The 22,376-nt window shown below is 42.0% G+C and overlaps 2 protein-coding genes across 7 annotated transcripts in view; both read left to right on the plus strand.

The window, feature by feature from the left end:
• LOC114560172 (F-actin-capping protein subunit alpha-2) overlaps positions 1–1,621 on the plus strand; it is a 37,153-nt gene extending 35,532 nt beyond the window's left edge. The window contains exon 10 of the mRNA XM_028585347.1: positions 459–1,621. Within this exon, the coding sequence (XP_028441148.1) occupies positions 459–599 (141 nt within the window). The 3' untranslated portion in view covers positions 600–1,621. The remainder of the gene's footprint in view (positions 1–458) is intronic.
• Positions 1,622–2,773: 1,152 nt separating this feature from the next.
• LOC114560572 (suppressor of tumorigenicity 7 protein homolog) overlaps positions 2,774–22,376 on the plus strand; it is a 66,500-nt gene continuing 46,897 nt past the window's right edge. For 5 of the 6 annotated variants that reach the window (XM_028586033.1, XM_028586035.1, XM_028586037.1 and 2 more), the window contains exon 1: positions 2,774–3,164. The gene's annotated coding sequence lies outside the window, so the exon portion shown is untranslated. Of the gene's footprint in view, positions 3,165–10,973; positions 11,079–22,376 lie in introns of those variants that run through there. The other variant, XM_028586034.1, reaches the window with a different exon arrangement.

Here is a 22,376-nt window from a genome sequence, read left to right on the forward strand (position 1 = left end):
GCTAACGTACATTCATAAATCCTGCATAACATCGTCCCGTACCTACAGGACATCAGACTAACTTATTGATGCACGCACACAGACAGTAGTGTCGGCAAACTTGGTCCAATGAGGGGAGAGAGGAAAGTGTGATAGCGTTCCACGCTCACGCCTTTTTCTCTCTCGCTCTATACCGCTGTGTCCACTAGCAGGTAGAGCGAGCTACAACTGACAGAGAGAGAGAGAGAATGTATCACTACAGCCAATTCAGTCTGCTCAAAGTGATGGTCTATTGCTATTGCTGCGTGTCATTCCCCATCTCTCTCCCCCCTTTCATGTCTATCCACTTACAAATAAAAGGAAAAGCCCCCAAAAAATAATCTAAAATAAAAAATGCATTTAAATGGTTTCTTAAATCTTATTTTACTGATTTCTAATTCTCTACCTTCCTCTCTCCATCTTTGTGTGACTCCTTCCAGACGGCCATCAACGAGAATTACCAGACCATGTCGGACACTACCTTCAAAGCCTTACGCCGCCAGCTTCCTGTGACACGCACCAAAATCGATTGGAACAAGATCCTGAGCTACAAGATTGGCAAGGAGATGCAGAATGCTTAAAAAACCGCAAAGAACATAACAGACAACGCCCTCCCCCCTCCCAAACAACGTTGCATGACTGGATAGTTGTATCGTCTTTGTACAGAAATTAGAGAAACTGGGACAAAGAAAGGTTTTTGGTCTCACAGCCAGATGTCACGTTACACATTGGATGTCTACTTTTATTGATGTTATTTTGTTTTTATACAGACACTGTTAACTCCTCTGTATATTGTATCTATGATATGATGATAATCGCATTTGGAGAGCTATAACTTGAGGAAATATTAACAAGACATAGGAAAAGGGGGCGAACACATGTATGCAAAAACATCCTTATAAAATACAATATCACGTGTGCAATATTTATTGTGTTAGTGAGACCACGCCTTTTTATTTGACCTGCTGAAAAAAAACAGTTTGAATTTGCAGTGATGATGGTGAAACAAATTAATTTCGGGAGAATTTTGTCTGCATTTACAAAAGAGCTCAGATATTTTGGCTGTAAAGAATGACTCCCTTCACTTCACGGTTAATGTCCCTATACGGTCAATGGAAGAAGAAGAAAAAAAACCTTATTTGTGTTCATTGAATGGTATCTTTGGCACAAGCAGTCACCACTGTCAGCCTCTCAATGTTCTTGTTCCCTCATTTTGGTACTTCCCTCACAGTTTGTCCTGTGTGTGAGAGATCTTAAGTTCGCAGCGCTCCTGGCTAAATTGCCTTTTTGACTTGATATCGTCTGAACTCTCACTCAACACAGTGAGTTCTGTGACCACTTAACAAGCTTAATTAACAAGTCATCAGTCGCTAAGTAATGTGCATAATGTCCAATTTACAATAAAATCAAAACGTATCACATTCTCCTCCAGTGCTTATTTTTATTTTTAAAAAACAACAGAACCTGACTGTATTATATAACAAGGCACATTGTAATATATACCTGTATGAAACATCCTGTCTGTCAGTTTGGTGATTTATTTCCATGAGATTAATTGTAATTCAGTCACAATTATGTTGCATTAAATGACAAATTTTCTATTTACTGACTCACTCATAATTTCTGATACCCTTATGATGCAGAAATAAAAAATAATTCAAACTCAAGGTGTATTATGAAACACTTTAAGTTAGGATTATCTCACTGAACTTTGTCCAAAAAAACGGCAGCTGATTAACTTTAGTTTGATGTGACTGCACAGACTCATAAGTCTGTGTACTGTGCAATCCTTAGATGTACAGTCTCTCATTGCGCTAATATCAATGAAGGGCATCACTAGTGACATCAAAATATAGAGGATATGATGGAGGAGACTCGGGAAGGTCTTGAACCACACTTTAGAAACAACTGGATGATTGCATTTTACACTTTGACTCGTATAATTTAACACAGAATTACGCTTTTGCAGAAGCATATATCATGACTGCTCATAATTAGCAAGCAGAACCATCTTAAAATACCTAGATGGAAAAATTGTAGAAAAGGAGACTTCCTCTGTTTGGTTTTATGTTTTCATTTATAGAGTCACAGGATGAGAACACTACATGTACAGTAACTTAGTGCTGATCACCGGTTTTTAAAGCTATGAACATGAACTGCAGAATTTAGAGTTTTATTAAAGATTAAGACATTTTGAAGGCATTATGGTGCCATTGCTTTTAAAATAAGTGATGGCATTAGTTATTGGGTCATGAATCCAACTGATGAAATACCAAAACAATTTTTGACATACTTTGGATCAGATTTGAGTAGTAAATGTACTGTTTTTCATGTCACTATATGACTGCCTGTTAGAGGGCCTTACATTTCTTTTTCTTCTTATTTATTTTTATCTATGAGGAAAAATGGGATCATTACAGCAGAGGTAGAACCAGACCAAAAGTGAAATAACAGCTTTTTTTTACAGTAAAGAGCCACTCTTTGTAGCTGAGAAAAAGAAGTGACCGCAAAGTTTTGCCAATTTGTCTCTTCATATTAAACCTGGGAGACTAAAATCCTCATAACTGTGGCATAACATGTTTTGACATGACATGGCACTCTTTATCTGCAATAGCAAAACAAGTTTTTGATTCATCATTGAGGTTTATTAAAATCTTTTCCCTGTGTGACAAAGAGCAGGTGTAGGTCTGCTGTTTACTCTGAAGAACAGAAAACAACGCATGCGCAGTAGGAGATGACAGTTACACATTGACTGTTGACCACTCGCTCGTCTCGCAATCTTAACCTGCATGCATTTATATATTTTTCGTTTATTACATAGCAAAAATATATTATTATTATTATTATTATTATTATTATTATTATTATTATATGATACGTTTTGAGTGGCTGCATATTGAACTTGCCTTGACAGGAAAATCGGTGACAGCGACATCTTGAGGCGGCGGGAGCTAACTGTCCAGGTTAGCGAGCCGGTGGCTAACTGGTAACTGTGAAGCTAACGTTAGCTAGCCAACCCCGTTTGCGGACACGTCTACACACACAGTCCGCTGCTGCTGGATACTAGACACATGTTGAACTGGTGGTGGAAGAAATGCTAGCTACGAATGAGGATTTAACTGGCTTTCGCACGTACAGAAATTGAGGTAAGCTCATACACACACACGTTGCTTTAACGATTCCCTAGACGCTGCCATTCACTAGTGCCTCTTTAAAAAAAAAAAAAAAAAAAAAAAGTTTGTCTTATGTTTTGCAAACGTTAGCCAAATATTGTTAGCAGTTAGCTAGCAGTATGAGTGGCTACCGTTTAGCCAAGTTTAAATGGAAATCCTCATGCATTGCAAACGTGCGTGGCTAATGTGAAATGCACAGCGGAGCATCAATAAGATGTTCCGAGCTACCCTGTGATTAGTTTTCCTTGCCAAGCACCATAAGCCAACTCGAGAGAGCAGAGCAGAGCAGAGCAGAGCGTTGTATTGTTTTTTTTAACTGTCTCCATCGTGAGTCGATGCATTATCTCTTATCTGGTATACTACAGAGTTTACAATGTCAGCCGTGTCCCGGTGTTATTACTTCATGCTGTCTGTTTGCCAAGTTGTCTCAGTTCTAACCGGAGAGTAAACCCCGTCTATTGGGTAGCATTTTAAGCAACTTTACTTGGATCCCAAGTTTACCACTGCTTGTTAGCCTTGTGGACCTCAAGTGTGTACCACTGCTGGGCATTCAATGTCGGCTCAGTGGTCTAGTTGGCATTATGTGTCGCCTTGCTCTCACAGCAGCAAGTGATGAGTCTCCTGTGACTGTGTGGTGCCGAGCAGCAGATGGAAGAATGTGCTCTTTCAGAAAGCCAGTTGGCTCCAGCTAGAGAAGACAGGAGAGCACACATAGGCTACTTGAGGAGTCTTAATGGTAGTGTGTGTATGTGTTGGATCTGAACAGTCATAACCAAAAGCATACACTAGGCGTTGGAGGTTTATGTGTCAGGTTTAATGTGGCATTCGTGCTGCTGAATCTCACCGTGTCCCTTGTTGCACAGGAAAAGTGTTAATGTACAATGTATACAGATATGTATATGTTAATGTATACAGCTGCTGGCGCCTTCTGAATTGGCAGTTTGACAAACTATAGACCTTCTACATAAGTCTGGGAAAGCATGGGAGATGATTTAAAAAAAAATCATTTCTATACCTTCAAAAGCTACTAGAAATTGCTCCAAACCTTGATACATATTGCTGAGTTGTTGAGTTATGATAATATTACCTACCCTTTTTAACATCATACATCATTATTATCATTAGCTATTTCCAAGCAATAGAAGTCTGTGCAGGAAAAACATACTATTTTAAGCCCTGGAATTTGTATATTACTTCTTGATTATGGCTAAAATTGTACTTTTAAAAAAAATGTTTTGTAAATATTATGACTACTCTTATCACAGTTATTGTTTTTTAAATCCTTACCCCTGAACTGGCATCCTAAAAAACAATCTTAATTCTGTCAACCAGGCAGGGACTGACATCACTTTCTGCTGAGCACCGAAAAGATGTGGGGCAAAACATCAGCTGATAACCCAATAAACAGGCTGAAAAGTTTTTTTGGAGGCAGTTATACTATGTGAATGTCTTCATTAAATCTTCTACAGTGTTTTCAAACCTTTCAAATAGTACTCTTTACTAAAAGATTCCTTCTTCAGCTTATGGTAAATTGCAAACGTCATCCATTGTAGTTGTATGTTTTAAATGAATAATGAGGTATTTTAGATGGTCGAAATGTCTTTTGGGAGGCCAATTTGCTGGTGAGTCAAAATGTAAATTCTTGACACTATGTATATCAACATCTGATTTTCATAATCAAATGAACCTTTGGTTACTGCTGTGCTGATATGCCCCATTTTACATTTCTGAACTGTGTAATGTGTATGTAGATTAGGATGGACGAATACGCATTATTAGATCTACTGCAATACTTCCATGCTGCCACATCATTAGAGCAAAATGGAGTTTTTGACCTTGGCTGTGTATAGTTGCAGCATTTGCATCCCAAATCAGCTTTGACTAATGGCGTGCAGGTAATCACTTTCTGCTGCAAATGATTTTGCCGGTAACTTCATAGTGAAATGCTAGGTGGAACTGAAAAGCCACAGCTACGACCGGACCCTGTCCCTGCTGACCTTACGTTACACATCTTAAACTGAGAGTAACGTCTTACATTCATGACGTACTTTCACTTCCTCTTCCTCATTAATGCCAATGTATATTCCAATTATCTTTTCTTCGTTCCCTATTACTTGATCTATGAAATGCGGGATCCTTCCCCCACCCCCCTCAAAACTATTAGCTGTTTATTACGTCGGCCCCTTTCTCCTAGCTTGCCTCCTCCATTTTTAATAAAGTTAGTGGTTTCTTGCATTTCCCAGAATTACTTTTGGCATCCCCCAGATAACTTGCCTGGTCCTGTTGCAGGTATACGCACACCTTAGGTGGCAATAGCTTTAATAACAGCAGGAGAGAGACCTCTTGTAATTAATATCTTCCTATGTGGTTGTTGAATGTCAGTGTAAACATTTTTTTTATGAGGTCCACAGGGAGACTGAGCCCTGAGGACAACATTTGACATTGATGTTTTATTCACTAACTTCAGTCAAACAACAATGGGAGAGTGCTGTTCATTGACAACAGTTTAGCGTTTAACACCATAAGTTCCCTCCAGGCTCGTCACAAAGCTAAGGGACCTGGGATCAAACACCTCACCGTGCATGTGGATTCTTGACTTCCTGACAGTCAAGATGATGGTGGTCGGACACACCTCTTCCACCCTTCTTTCTTAACACCGGAGCACCCCAGGGCTGTGTTTTGAGTCCCCTGCTGTACTTCCTGTACACACACACACACACACACACACACACACACACACACACACACACACACACACACACACACACACACACACCACTGTGTAGCCACTTTCAACTCCAGCAACATCATCTAGTTTGCCGACGACACAGCTGAGGTGGGCCTGATCACAGACAGCAAATGTAGAGGACCTGACCCCGCTGGTGTCATGGCAGCAAACTACTCATGGATGTCAGCAAGACTAAAGAGATGATAGTGGAATTTTGGAAGAAGTAGGGAAGGACCTACACCCTTCTTAATATCGACGGGTCTCGGTGAAGAGGGGGGACAGCTTCAAGTACCTTGGTGTCCACAACACAGAGGGTCTGGCCTGGGCGCCGCACACTGACTCAGTGGTGAGAAAGATTCCAACATTGTCAGTCTGGGATGGGTCAGTGAAGCTTCTACATAAAGAACATGGCCATCCCACAGCTCTGGAAACAAGGAATGGTCTTTCAAAGTACACAAATAACCCAGGAAACTATAGGCATACTTTTTTGACATGTCACAGTGCAGTATGACAAATATTTCCACACTGACCTAAGTGTTACAGTCCAATCCCCAAATCAAGGTGCAGTACAAAAGTCTAAAAATGAAAGAACATAAAGAAACCCTCTGAGTTAGCTTGAGAGATACAGTATGACACACACAGAGAGACACAGCACATATTCACCACAAAGCCAGATCAGACTGGTCAGGAACCTTTATTTAGAACCTGTGCACTGCTTTGGTAACATGATCTCAGCCAGAAATGTTTGCCCTACCTTCGACAGGCCAGGCTGTCCTGCCCTGCCCGGGAAAAAAACATAATGAAACTCTTTCTGCCTGCTTTCAATCATCTGTACCCATTGAGAACATCCACATCGGAAAGCCTGGATAACCCTTTTAGACATTTGCACCTTGAAGCCCCCAAAGTGGTAATTCAAAGCAAACACTCCAAAGCCCTCACAGCTGGCTCCCTAATATCTGACCCACCATGCCAGTGAGGGCTCTAGCCAAGTGAGTGGAAGGCCGAAGAATGCTATGTAGACACCCTGACTGTACAGAATGTCAAAGACACTCTGCTGGTTAAGTTCAGTGATGAGGTGAATCCAGGTAAAGGCCTGTATAAATGTATTCCCCTCACTAAATCTAAAGCAGTCGTGAAGGATGAGAGCTAAATAAGGATAAGCTTGGAGACTTAGAAACTTGTAAGGTTTTTTTTTTTTTTAAAGCTTTGCCAAAGTTCAGATGTAGACTGTGCAAAAGGGGGCTGTAGTTAAGGAAGTGGAAGATTTCTTCTAGTTGGTTCCATCAGCGTCATCTGAGTGTGTTTGTGTTTTTTAGTAAATGGAAACTTAAAATTGAATGCCTTGTGAAATAGACCAACTCATCAACAATGGCCACAATGCAGTCAACAAGTGTTTTTAAGCAGTAGATTTTAGTCTTAAGGCGCTGACACACCAACCCGATTATCGGCCGTCGGACAGTCTGGCGAGGTCGGTGACTTGAGTCTGTTCCGTGCTGTTGTCAGTCGGAGGAGCCGTCGGCGTTCATTTGGGCCGATTTGACAATTTGAATCGGAAGGCGGGCAGTCAGATTCAATGGCCAATCTTATTGGTGGAGCGGTAACCCGGAAATGACGAGCAGGATGAGCCTGACTAACGCCTCTCAAAATCTGACGAAAATCTTTAAACTGACCTTTGTCGATCTGAAATGGCCTATTTCTCGTTTTTTTTTTTTTTTTTTTTTTAGAAATGTGAGACTTCCAGAAGATAAGATACTGAAGATGACGACTTGCTACCAAACTGGCCAGCGGCGTACATCTTACACTTATCATTCATAGAAACATTTGTGGTTGTGGCAATGTCTTTCACAGTTTTTAAGTTACTATGGGACTTTTGGCAAAGAAGCCGGGGGTCGGCTATTCTGTACCTGAAAATGGAATAATGAAAGCATAACCTTTTGCAGTCCCGCTACAGCAGGATACTGACTTCAGGTGATGGCCCTAGTAACCAATAGGAAAACAAACTGCGCAACGGTTGGTTATATCATGCCAAATAAATTAATCAGACAAGGCAAACAGCCACAGCCAGGTGGTTGTTATTTTACCACCCTGTCTTCCTCATCCTGGTTTTCTACTTTGCATACAAAGACAGTTTGATGAATTACCTTTCCAGTGGCCTGCATTTGAATGCATGTACGAATCTCCAGATTTGAATCGATGCAAAAACTATGACAAAAATGAACCTGGCTAAAACCAGACACAGTCAGTCATCAGGCATGTTCTGTTCCATTGATCACAATTAGGACCAATTCAGTTTTCTAATAGATTACATCTTAGACTTGTATTTTCTGTGCAGTAGCTGGTGGTTTTACACTTTTCGTTTGCTGCTGGTACTGTGTCGATCCTCTTTCAAACTTAGTCTCTTAGTCCCAATACAGGACTTTGTAAAGGCCTTTTGGTGTATATAATTTCATGTCTATCTGTAGGGAAATTCGACTACACTTCTAGTCTAGAATGGTTGGCATTCCCTCAGGCTCTATGCACTTTAACCTGAGTAACGCTGTAGTCCAATATACTGGTCCAGTACATCACAAGTCTTTTGGGTCAAAAGTGGCCTCTCTTATCACAATACGTTGTTCATAGTAGAACAGAGGGAAAAGGGAAGGGTAGATCACACTGTTTTAAAATGGCAAAATATAACACAACAACATTAACTCAACAAGAACAAATCAATCAGTTTGTTTTTTACCCAAACTAAACACACAACTGTATGAAAAGAATTGCTATTGTTTTTAGATCGGTCAGGTAAATATGGTATCTGATAGTATCGCAACAGGCAGAGAAAAGTAGTTTTGACTTGAGAATGTGAGCATCAAAACCCTAGTTGTGCAAGTGGAACTGGTTATTGGCAGCAGGGAAGCACTGGTTGTACTGGACACTCCCAGGTGTGAATGGGTGTAAGGACACACAAATTTAAGGACACACAAATTTGGCATGTTGTCAGAGGCTGTTGACTAACAGTGCTTTGTGCAGGTGCCAGTATGTTCACTGCCACTGGAGGTTGGCCCTTCTATGCCAGAAGGTGGAGTTTGGGCATGTGGTGAAAGAACACAAGCTCTGGCTGTGCTGAAAGTTACAGCTAATAAACCACGAGGAAGAGAATTTGTCTCTTTCCCGTGTGAGTCCGAAGCAGGACACTGCTGGGAAAAAAAACAGATTATGTGCTTGGGCAAATGTAATCTACGGTAGAGATTTAAAAGAAATGAATCCATCCTTCCTGCATTATCCACCCCAACTGCTTGCCTTGCATGGACCTATTCAGATTAGTTCCATTCAAAGAAATTACTGAAGAAGAAGTGACAACCCACTGCCCCTGTCTCTTAAGTTTTTTTTTTTTTTTGTGCATTCACTTCAGTGGCTTTCTGTCTTCTGAGCCATTTATTAATGGTGAAGGAAATGTTTTGTCAGGCCCAATATACACTAATGCAATTCAATTGCTGTTAAAAAAAAAAGCACACAAAGCACATTCCTACAAAGGACATTGGTTTCAGTTGTAATAGTAAATGTGTGTGTGTGTGTGTTTATTGTTCTGGCATTCATATTAAAATGTCTCTGAATCCGGCCAGTAGACTGTAATTAATTTGATTTCATCGGTTGTCCATGCATCAGTGGACTAGTAATGGCAGCTCTGGGTGGCTGGAGAAACCCAGTTCCCCATTTTGACCAGTTGGTGTCAGCAGTGGCAGTCCCAGCGTTCCTGACCCATTTAGCTGAATGATGCCGCTGCCTTTTGAGTTGTGACCCAGTGGAGGTAATCAAAGCCTCACCGACCTTCCTTTTGTGAGGCTGGTTCCTCTGAAAGGCAAGAGGGGAGGGATGGGGGGTGATGATGATTGTCTGGTTCTCAAAGAAACTGCCAATCCCTGCTGTTGTCTGCATGGAGGACGTGGTGGGCACAGTTCATTTTTTTACACCAGCTGGCTTTCAGTGCTGTAAATTGGTTCTCATCACATCAGGAAATGGCCGCCATTTAAATGCTAAATCTGACCACCACCAGCAAATATGCTTCTGACTGGGCGGTTTGTCAACTCTTGACAGAAACGTTTTTTGGTGGGGAGGAGGAACCAACCAGCCATGATTTTGAGATCCTGACCTTTTCCTAAAATCTATAAATGCTAAACAGGCTGGTGAATTTCAGGAGGTGCAAGACACAATGGCCTAAGGGCAAAATGTCAGGTTCTTCTTCCCTTATTCTTTCTTGGAATGCGTTCACATGTGCGCCCACATATTATCTTTTCTTTAAAGGAACACGCTGACTTATTGGGAATTTAGCTTATTTACCGTAACCCCCAGAGTTAGACAAGTCCATACATACCCTTCTCATCTCCGTGCGTACTGTAACGCTGTCTGACACCGCCAGCGGCAGCAGCCCATCACAGAACATGCAGGTGAATGGTTCCAGTAATCCTACTGCTGCGAATTGTGACAAAAGTGACAAAATAACGCCAACATGTTCCTTTTTACATGTTGTGATTTGTAGAGTCACAGCGTGTACAAAAAACAACGTAACATGAGACACAGCCATCTTCTAACCCTAAACAAACCGGGAACTATATTCTCAGACAGGCTTGCTGCAAAGCAAATCACTCCGCCCAAGTACTATATTCTTGCGCCTGAGAATATAGTTCCCGGTTTGTTTAGGGATAGAAGGTGGCTGTGTCTCATGTTACATTGTTTTTTGTACACGCTGTGACTCTACAAATCACAACATGTAAATAGGAACATGTTGGCATTATTTTGTCACTTATTCGGAGCAATAGGATTACTGGAACCATTCACCTGCATGTTCTGTGCTGGCCTCCTGTAACTTGGGGTTACGGTGTATAAGCTAAATTCCCAATAAGTCGGCGTGTTCCTTTTAAAATGTCTGTGATTAGGGCTTTGACGGTATAGTTTTCTTTCTTACCGCAGTGAAGAAGCAACGTATCACCGCGGTATGGCGGTTAACCGCAACCCCCTTAACAGAGTAGCGTAAGTTAGAGCAAGAATAGCAGGGTGCCTTAAGTGAGTGATGTCAGTGCTCGTGTGGTCGCGCAAGGAGAGCGAGCGGTAACGGAGAGTAGTGTACGAGTGCAGCTGTGAGGAAAAGTGAGAGGAAAAAGAGCTAACAAAGATGATGTAAAGTGAGTTAAACGTGAACAATAAAACGACAAGCTTCTCAAGACAAGATGGCTTTATCTGTTGTCAATACTGCCAGTAGAGTGAATAGCGTTACCCCCGAAAAAGCATCGGCTTAAACCCTACAACATATGTTGCAGTCATAGACTGTATAAAAAGATTGCAGTGTTTCCATTTCAGCTCAATGTCAGAGCCTTTACTGTGTCTTGCTGTCATTTAAGGCCGCGTTGCCTTTTCTCCTCTCCGTTGATCTATTCCACAGACAGTTCAGAAAGCTCTATTGTCGATAAAGTTAAAAATAAAGTAATTGTTAGCCGACAATGGCGAGTGCAGACACTTCGCAGCACAGCGGTCTAGCAGCTGAGCAAACAGAGAGCAGAGAGGGCAACTCGGCACTCCGCTAACTTGTTGCTCTAACTACCAACATGAGCTGCTCTGTTTAGGCTACAAAACGTGCATGCAGGCTGACATTTAACCGTGCGGTTTTGTCAGGATTAATCTATAAACAGAAGGAAACTCCGCTAGCTGCTAGGCTAAAGTGTAATGGTAAACACTGCAGCGGTAATGTTCACCTCTGCTGAGAACAGAGAAACGTCTTTGCCTTCCCAACTGTGTATTATATTAAACGTTACCTGTAGTAGTAGTAGTAGTAGTAGTAGTAGTAGTAATAGTAATAATAATAATAATAATAATCATCAATAATATAAGTTTTTTTTTCTCTCCATAACCTCTTCAAATAGGAGAGAATACAACAAAGTACACTGAGAGACGCATAAACACACTGTGACGCGCTCACGATTGTATTGCAATGATTTATTCCTCCACACGTAAAATACAACTAGCACTGCAGTTACCAAATGTAAAGTTACTTTGTGAGTCGAAATTTGCTTGTTAGTGTGGCGGAATAAATCCTTGCAATACAATCCTTGAGCGCGTCACAGTGTGTTTATGCATCTCTCAGTGTTTAGTCCCTCGCGGCAGCACTATGTTGGACCGCTTACAGCAGCAACATTGGTCAACAGAAAGTGCTCGCTCCCAGGCTCAACAGGTGATCAGGTGAAGCAGACAAATATGTTATAACTTCCGCTCAAACCGCGATGAAAACGCCCACCACCTACAATACAAGTGCACAACACAATAATCAATAAATAATATAAATGAGACCATACACTATGTGGCTCCTACACTGTTGATGAGCATAACTAAACAATGATTGTTGCTTTCATAATATTTAATCACACGACATGTGTTCTCCTGTAACCTTCGGCAGCAAAAAGTAAAAAAATAAAAAATGCGGTGATGGCGGTAGTGATGTCATCACCGCGGTAGTGGCACGTCACCGCCGGTATTGCAGTGATGCGGTTATCGTCACAGCCCTATCTGTGATTGATGCTGAAGAGTGCTCCATCTTTGTAACAAAAGTCAAAGACGGGATGAGATGTAGGCTAGCTAATGACACACCGGCTAGACGACAGACATGAACATGGAACAGTCTTGGTTCTTTGTGATGTTCTGATTTTTTTGTCTCTCACCTCCTTCTCATCTCATTAGAAACACACTTGTGCCAACATCCAATCTTGTTGATTTTCTCAGCGTGGCCTTCTCTAAAAGACTGACCTTTTCCTATACCTCCTACCTCCTTTTATCCTTATCCTCCTTTTTCCTCTTGCCAACGGATGGCCACGCTCCTCTCACGCTTATTTTCAGTTGCCTAGCAACCAGGAGGAGATGCTTTTTTTTCTTTTTCGGAGTGGTACTTAGGGATGGAAGCGGGGGCGGGGTGAGGAATAAATGTCTCATGATTGCAGTTCCACCGAAGAGAGGGGGTGAAGAGCACTGTTTTAAGTAAAGCATTCATTCAACGACTGCCTTGTTCCATTACTCAGTGTCTGACTCAGTTAGCACCCCCATTCACCTGGGCTTCAATGCTGTCATGGCGATGGGTTTGCATCCTAATTATCGGCGTGGCAGTGAGAGCAGGGCCCGGTGCCAATGTGTGTAACTAACTGTAGGTCGTGTGTGACTCAGACATGCTTTGACTGAAGAGAAAGAGGCTGAAGTTGACAGTGAGGGGCTCTTCACTCGGTCTCTTCAGTCTTTTTTTTTTTTTTTTTTTTGCAAAAATGCTTACTCTTTGTTCTGTAGCATTTCATTACAGATCTCACCATTGTTTTATGCAACATATGCAATAAACCTACAAGGAATAGGCTATTGGGCTTACATTGATGCAGGATACTTGATTCCTCTGTCAAAAAAGAAGTGTCAAAATTGTGTGTTGTTGTCTCTGAATTGGAAGGCATACGGTGTACTGCCAGATGTCCGATTAGTTTATTCAGTTACTAAATTAACTTGGATCAGAAAAAGATTTCTATCGACATGTGCTGTTTGGGGGGCTTAAATTTCTGAATTAAATAAAGTAATTTGAACAGAACTGAGCACAGGTTGTTACTGCATGTGTTTTCCTCAGTGAAGCATGTGCTGTCATGGCCGAAGATGCATTGACGATTATACTGTAGCAGCAGTACAAACATAGAGTAACACATTTTAGCGACTTGTTCGGTGGATCTGTAGCTGGATTTTGCAAACCGCTGGGTGCAGGGAATGTCCCGAGCCGGTCCTAAGGATTGCTTTCAGGGCCGATTCTGACATATCTCAATGGATCGTATCGGCTAAAACAAAGCGGCTCAAAATCTGATCCTTTCTTTACTGTACTCTACTGTGTTTTGTCCACCTAAGCCTGCTAGTGTTGCAGCACGCTTTCCTTAAAGGAACACGCCGACTTATTGGGACTTTAGCTTAGGGCTGGGCAATATATCGATATTATATCGATATCGTGATATGAGACTAGATATCGTAATATGGCATAGGCTAAGTGTTGTCTTTTCCTGGTTCATTTCAGTAAAGTGATGTCATTTTCTGAACTTACCAGACTGTTGTAACTGTTCTATTATTTGCCTTTACCCACTTAGTCATTATATCCACATTACTGAGGATTATTTATCTAAAATCTCATTGTGTAAATATTTTGTGAAAGCACCGATAGTCAACACTACAATATCGTTGTGGTATCGATATTGAAGTATTTGGTCAAAAATAGTGATATTTGATGTTGTCCATATCGCCCAGCCCTACTTTAGCTCATTCACAGAATCCCCCAGAGTTAGATAAGTCCATACATACCCTTCTCATCTCCGTGTGTGTCCTACCTCTGTCTCTAGCCTAGCTTAGCCCAGATCTTGGAGGTAACCGGCTCCATCTAGCCTACTGCTCTCAATAAGTGACAGTGAGCGGAGTGATTTGCTCGCAGCACATGAGAAGCCCTGTGGTGAGGAGCAGAGAGTTGGCCTGGAGTTCGCTCAGTTGCTGCGAGCAAATCACTCCGCCCAAGTAGCAGAAGTAGCAGTGCTTCGCCTTCTGAGAATATAGTTCCCAGTTTGTATACGGTTAGAAGATGGCTGTGTCTCATGTGACCTTGTTATTTGTACACGCTGTGACTATACACATCACAACATGTAAATAGGAAAATTATGGTTTTATTTATTTTAAAGATTTGATTTGGGCATTTCAGCCTTTTAATGAAAAGGACAGCTAGATATGAAAGGGGGGAAGACATGCAGGAAATCGTCAAGGTCGGACCCTGGACCTTCTGCGTCGAGGCATAGCCTACACCTCTATATATATATGCGCCTGCTCTACCAACTGAGCTAACCCGCCACATGTTGGTGTTATTTTGTCACTTATTGGGAGCAGTAGGCTAGATGGAGCCGGTTACCTCCCAGGATCTGTGCTAAGCTAGGCTAGAGACAGAGGTAGGACACACACAGAGATGAGAAGGGTATGTATGGACTTATCTAACTCTGGGGGATACGCTGAATAAGCTAAAGTCCCAATTAGTCAGCGTGTTCCTTTAATGACAGCCCGTTCTATAATGCGAGCATTTTGTTCCAGTGATGCGAGTAAATGCAAAAAATTAGCTTGAACCGTGATAGAAGCTCAGACCATAGTGAATCTGTTATTTTTGCAGGGTTCAATATTAACTTTTTCATCCACCAGCCAAATGGCTAATGAATGTTCACATTTTACCGGCCACTCAATAGATTACCTTTTGTTTTCTTGGCTGGTGAGTGAAGCAAATCTACCAGCCCATTGCCAGCATTTGGCTGGTAGATGGTGCTAATTTTGAACCCTGCGTTTCCTCTCTTGTTTACACAAAAAAAAAACATTCAGCTAGGAGCTTCTTATTTTTAGCCTGTGCAGACTGTCCCATTCGCTGGTTAAAATAAACATTGCTGGCAGCAGATCAAATCAGTTGTCCCCTAAGTAACGTTCATTCTGTGAGTAACTTGATGACAGGCCAAAATAAAACGTCATTGTTGTCGGGTTTGCGTGCTCTCTGCAAGGCAGTGTGTCTGTGCTCTCTGCCAAAGATTGTTTATTGGGGTAAAAGAAGTTTCACTCTGTACCACCACACATGTCCCAACAGAGTGATGTGTCATTTAGGTAAATAGAAGTACCAGATCACACTTGGTAACGGCAGATACCCAATATTAAATGATTAGATCGGGGTTGGGGCCAAAATAAACCTGATTGGGACCTTGGTGATTTGGAGAAATGACTCCTGCCTTGTAGGCCTGCACGGTTCAGGGAAAAATATGAATCACGATTTTTGTAGCTTAGAATTGATATCATGATTCTCTGCCTTGATTTTTTTTTTTTCACAAAGTGTAATGTTTATTTCACACATTAACCATGACAAAACAAAACAAATTGGCAGTACCAAACATGGATTTCTTTTGGCATCTATAGCACATTGGGCATCACCACAAGCCTGTAAACATAGAGGCTTCAATGAATAAAGAAAATAAAGTACATACTGGCCATTTAAGTACAGTAGGCTACCAAAAATAGTGACATATAACACATTGAACTAAATATGGCCCTGATACCGGCTCTGTCTGAACTCCTTGAACATGTCTTTACATAATTAAAACTTGTCAATCAACATGCTGCAGCTACAGCTTCAGTCTCAGTTTGTCAATTGCCAATTTAAGTACAGTATCAAAAACAGAATCATTTCTTAGCACACTCTTTAACTGCTTGCCTTTCATGTCTTCAGCTGTCCTATCAAAATAAAGGCCGAAAATGGCTGGGTTCACCCAGTCTAGCGTACGCACATTTTCAGCCCTGTTTTGTGCGTACGCCACGTTTATAAATGAGACCCCTGACTTACTAGCTGTTATATTATTTGCCTTTACCCACCTAATCAATGTATCCACATTATCGGTGGTTATTTATCAAATCTCTCATTGTGTTAATATTTTGTTAAAGCACCAATAGTCAACCCTACGATGTTGCTGCAACATTGACATCGATGTATTTGGTCAAATATATCGTGATATTTTTTTCATATCGCCCAGCTCTACTTCCAACTCCTACTTTTTTTTAGCAGTGTACAAAACATTCAGCCAGCAGCATCTCACTTTTAGCCGCCACAGACCGTCATCCTCGCTGGTGAAAATGCCAAACGTTGCTGGCGGCAGATCCTATCAGCTGTCACTGATTAATGTCAATTCTGTGAGTAACTTGATGGCCAGCCAAGATGAAACTAGTCTGTTTGGTTAAAGTTATCTCTGCAAGCCGGTCCTCCAATCGCGGAGTGAACTGACTGTTTTCTGTAGTCTTCTTCCCCCCCCCCCCAACTCCAGAGTGATACGACTTCTCTCTATCTGGTCGCGTCACATCAATTATAGGAGCCACATTCTCCCTGTTAATTTTGCATTCATATCATATCAATAATTCAATTTCATGAATTTAAGATTTTTGGCCCGGGACCTTTTCAATATTTGGATCAAGTAACTCATGGAGAATATGGTGTGTTAGATTAAGTAGGCCACAGCTTTTATTTCAATGTGTCAGAAACACAGTCAGGGTTTCGCCTATGAAAAGTTGTTTAGCCCGGCAAGGCCAGGGGCCTTTTTCTTTTTCTTTTTTTTCAACGAGGGCCCGGCTTGGGCCAGTCACAGACTGATGGCAGCATCAGGGTTTCTGTGATAACAAAATCATGGACGGAATCGTGAAATTGCGAATTTCAAAAAGACAGACGGGGCCATCGGTGAAAACACTAATATTTAAACATTTAAGTTATTATAAATATTGGCAGATAACCAATATTAAAGGGGTGATAGAATGATTATATAGGGTATTTCACACTGTTCCTTAAGGTCTCCTAATGGGGTATGTAACATTGGTTGGGCTGAAAATGGCCTGGTTGATATTTTATTGGCCCTTATGCATCCCTGTGTTTTGGCCCTATTTGTAAGAGCTTTTCTTCCAAATATGGTATGCTCGTGAATATTTAGATGAGCTGCGGTTGATTGCGCTGATTGGTTGAGAGAATCCCCAATACACACACATTAGAGACGCGACAGAATCTCATATTCCAGACACTGCAATGTTTTGTTACCAAATTCACTTCTGAGACGTTTTTTAATGCGAGAAATCAACTATATAAAGCTCAAATATGGGCCGTTTTACGAAAATTGATGACTAATTGCAAATTTGGTAAGACGTGTCGGACTTTAGGAGCTCCTCACAGTCTGATGAGAAAGCGACAGCCTGCTGGGCTCCGTACCCAGGTCAAAGTCACCCTTTGTGGATTACTGCACTACCGGGTCTCCGCAGCCGGCTGCAGGCATAACTATAATATATTTACGGTTTGAATTTCGTCGCGCCACTTGTATAACATCTACCCCAATGTCTTATAAAGCATGTATATTACAGGTTCCCCAAGGTCTTACAAAGCTTAGCTAACAATTGAATGCATTTTTGTGAATGTCAGAGGTCTTGCTTGGAGGATGCTAGCTAGTTCTCATTGACAGACTCCAGCTCACCGCGGGCTCTATCAATGAGACTCGCGGACAAGAGGCGTTTATTTCCCTGATTGTTTGTTTAAATAACTCAACACACATATCCATTATAAGATTAACTGGAACCTGGTAAGAGATTGCGGGCGTAACAAGCTCGCTTACCGCGCTCTCAGTCACTCACCGGCCAGCCAGTAGCAGGAAGAGGGGAGGGAGAACAGCGAGCTGCAGGCCCTGGAGCTCTGTCAGGGCAGTGGCGTGTGGTAGTTCCAGTCACCCAGAAAAGGGTAAGTTTGCGCGGGTATTGAGTACCGGGCCGCCGGCCGAGCTTAATTGAGGTCACAGCAGGCCGGGGTCTGTGACGGAGGACAGGCAGAGCGGCGATGTAGCAACCCAGGCAGCACCGGCCGCTGAACTCCGACACACGGTCGGACAAAATTTGCAATTAGCCATCCATTTTAGTAAAGCAGCCCATATTTGAGCTTTACATAGTTGATCTCTCGCATAAAAAAGTTTCAGAAGTGAATTTTGTAATGGAATAGCAGAGATCTGCCTGACCTAGATTCAGAAGACTACCTGATCTCAGGTCAGTTGTGTAGCCTATGTAAATGTTGGGGCGTGACTGTTCTCTTAATACACCCATGGGCGTGACAAAGGTACAGGTTTTGAGATGCTTACGTAAGCAATTAGCTTTGTTGAGATTTGCCCGTTTTCAGCGGCAGTTTAAAAATATGAGATTATATGAGAGATAAGACATCTATAATTTATACATTTAGAAATATTCTGTCGGACGAACATTTTTTGCAGTGTAGCACGAGTAGAGAAGGGGTCTCTTGGTGGTGCTTGAATGACAAAGATGTGGGGAGACGAGGAGGAGGAGAAGGAGGAGGAGGAGGGCGGCCGGGTATGAGACACAAAAGAACACGCTCCTCTATTCAGCAGCCGAGTAATCCACATGCTAGCTGGGTTCACCCCGTTCTCAGTGGGGGGCCACAAGGACGTCCGGCTGTTGGAAAGACTCGCCACTGTACCCATTCATACGCTCAAAGCAGGCCACTGCCGCACAGTTACTGGGTTATGCGTGCACTTTACTACATTAAAAGGCTCCATACTCCAGTCTTCATCCAAGTTTTACAGTATGCATCAATAATGAGAGTTATCGCTCACAGCATGTTCACTAACACGCACATCAGGGCGTCCATGCATCCTGAACGAGGCTGCAAAAACTTTTAGTCATTTAGATTTAGAGCTCTGAAAAGGATTCAGATGTCTTGAATGTGGCGGCCATGCTACATGCCGTGATTTGTGTGCAGTAATATAGCTGCGATGATTATTCGATTATTAGTGTGGATCATTCGATACACACTAAATAAATAAACTAATTTGATACGCTTTAGTCAATTTTTTTTTTTTAAAGCAAAAATGCCAAACATTCTCTGGTTCCAGCTTCTCAAATGTAACGATTTGCTGTTTGTCGTCGTCATTATGTGACAATAAATTGAATATCTTATGATTTTTAGACTGCTAGTCAGAATAAAAAAAACAAGCAAATTGAAGACATTACGATGGCATTTGGGAAATTGTGAATGCTATTGTTTAACTATTATTTAACCTTTTTTATAGACTGAACGATTAATCAAGAAAATAATGAGATTAATCGAGAGAAAAAAAAGCCCTACATAGTAGTTTCATCATTATTAGGCTAGCATGTAAAGTGCTAGGATGAAATATCGCTCCGGATGTCCGTCCCTGTCCGCTATCTCGCTGTCTATTTTGCTTCATCAGGGGCTTAGGATGGTGGTGATTGGTTTAAAGAATACCGAACAAACCAGAGCATTTTTCCCCCAATCCCAGAATAGATACGCGGTGTCTCTCCACAGCGCTGTGGAGTGACGTCGGTCTACACTGCGAGACTTAAAGAGGTGAACGACGGCACCATGAGTGTTTTACTACCAGTTGATGTAAACCGTGTATGCTTGTTCACTCTTAGGCCGGTTACACACTGGCTGCGTGGCGTCAGCGTGTCTGCTGCGTGGCGGCTCCCATGTCAACAGGTTAGAGCTTACACACCGCCTGCGTGAGACGCACGTATCTATTGCGAAAACGCGTGCATGTTAGAAATAGAACCGACAACTATTTTTCACGCGAAACGCAAGCGCGTTGGAAGCGTTTCCAGGCTAAATAGAATACGAGAAGATTTTTATATGTCATTTAGACACGAATACATTTAATAAATGACATGTTGATGTTTGAAAGTCTCTGCGTTTTGATATAAATGTAATTAAAAAAAAAAAAAAAAAAAAAAATCGATTTTCTAATATTGCACCTGTCAATACAGAAGGAAATATTCTGTAGCTATTACAGAATATTTCTATTTTGCCATCAATACTGCCGACGTTGTATTTGCTGTAATCAAATTAGTATATATTTATGTTTAACATGGTATTTTATTTTATCAATGGGAAACCTACATGTCTCCAGACAAGGCTAGCAGCAGCGCGTCAGACACGTTTCTGGTGTGTAAAGACGTAGAAAAATCCACGCAGCCGACACGCAACAGAAACGCCACGCTCACGCCTCGCAGGCAGTGTGTAGCCGGCGTTAGAGCTTGCATGCTGCCTGCGTGTCGCGCGCGGCTCGCGCCACACCGAAATCTTATGCATGCTAGAAATAGGACCGACGCCTATTTTTAACGCGACACGCAAGCGTGTTGGAAGCATTTCCAGGCTACATAGAATAGGACAAGATGTTTGTATGTCATTTTGACACCAACACATTTAATAAATGACATTTTGATGTTTGAACATAAATGCAGATATAAATCTCATTTAAAAAATAATTATTGATTTTCAAATATTGCACCTGTCAATACAGAACGAAATATTCTATAGCCTATTTTGGCGTCAGTACTGCCGACGTTTGTCTTTGCTGTAATGCGATCAGTATATCTTTATGTTTATGGGAAACATACACGTGTACAGACGAGGCTAGCAGCAGCAGCGCCGCGTCAAGACACGTTTCTGGTGTGCAAAGACATAGAAAACGCCACGTTCTCTTATCTAATAAATGCCTGTATTATTGTTGAATTGAAATTAAAAACGTATAGCAGAGCATGGATGTGACATGATATAATATCACATATGTTAGTTGGTCTTCTTCTTTTTATAAAGGGTTATACACGTTATGTTTATGCAGGTTTGATTGATGGTGTTGTAAATAGCAACAGAAATGTTTGTTGCTTGGCTCCCGTGTGTGTGTGTGTGTGTGTGTGTGTGTGTGTGTGTGTGTGTGTGTGTGTGTGTGTGTGTGTGTGTGTGTGTGTGTGTGTGTGTGTGTGTGTGTTTTAACAGCAGGTAAAGGCACAGCAGTCTCCAGTGCTCTGCTTCATACTTCAATTTCAAATTGTCGAACTGACAGACTGCAGCCCCCTGCCCCCCTCGTTGCTCCTTCGTGTGTGTGTGTGTGTGTGTGTGTGTGTGTGTGTGTGTGTGTGTGTGTCCCGTTGTATCTCGCTGGGCTTTTTTTCTTCTTCTTTTTTTTTTTGCTCCAAAGTAGACAAACCATTTTGATTGGCCTGCTTCCCACTCTTCTTCTCCAGTGTCCCTCAGCCCCAGCTGCCTACCTCCTCCCCCTCTGTATGTCTTTATCTGCCCCCCCTCTCTTTTCCGTTATGCCCTCCTTCTTTCTCTTTTTCATTCATTCCCTCTTATTTACCCCCTCTGTTTTCACCTCCTTGTTTCTTCCCTTACCATCCATTCCCCTTTCTCACATCTTTCCAGTTTTCTTGCCCTCCTTCCTGTATTCACCTCTTTGCTGCTGTCCTTCCATCCTCTCCTTCTCTACTCTTGCACTCCCCATTTTCTATCTTCCTCTCCCTTTTTCTCCTGTTTCTCCTCGTTTCTTTCCCCGTCTCCCTTCTTGCCTCTCTCTCTCTCTCTGTGTCTCTCTCTCTCTCTCTCTCTCTCTCCCTCTCCATCTGGCAGCAGTAGTCAGTCTTTTTACAGCTCTCCCTCTCCCCCTCTCTTCTGACGTCACTCTGTTTGCATAGCTATTGTCATATAGCGGAGCGGCAGTGGCAGAAGCTCTTCACCACATTTTTAGTTTTTCAGCACCTCTTCTTTCTCCCCTCTTCCCAGGAAAAGCCTCTCTCTCTCTCTCTCTCTCTCTCCCTCCCCTTCTCTCTCTCTCCCCCTTCTCTCTCCGTCAGTAAATACTAATACTACAGTGGAATGAGAAGTGAGAGAGTGATGGAGAGGATGAGGAGGATAATATAGACTGCAGAAAGAGGAGAAATGCGATAGCTAGCCACAACCACATCTCCGTGTCTGGATTTGACCACAGCTTGCCTTGGCTGTGAAGGATTTCTGCTTCATTTTACTTTTACATTCATCGATTCATTATTTGAATTTTTCCACAAGTCCTCTTTGTTTTTTCGCGGCC

This window comes from Perca flavescens, chromosome 8 (assembly GCF_004354835.1).
Source record: "Perca flavescens isolate YP-PL-M2 chromosome 8, PFLA_1.0, whole genome shotgun sequence".
Taxonomy (NCBI): domain Eukaryota; kingdom Metazoa; phylum Chordata; class Actinopteri; order Perciformes; family Percidae; genus Perca; species Perca flavescens.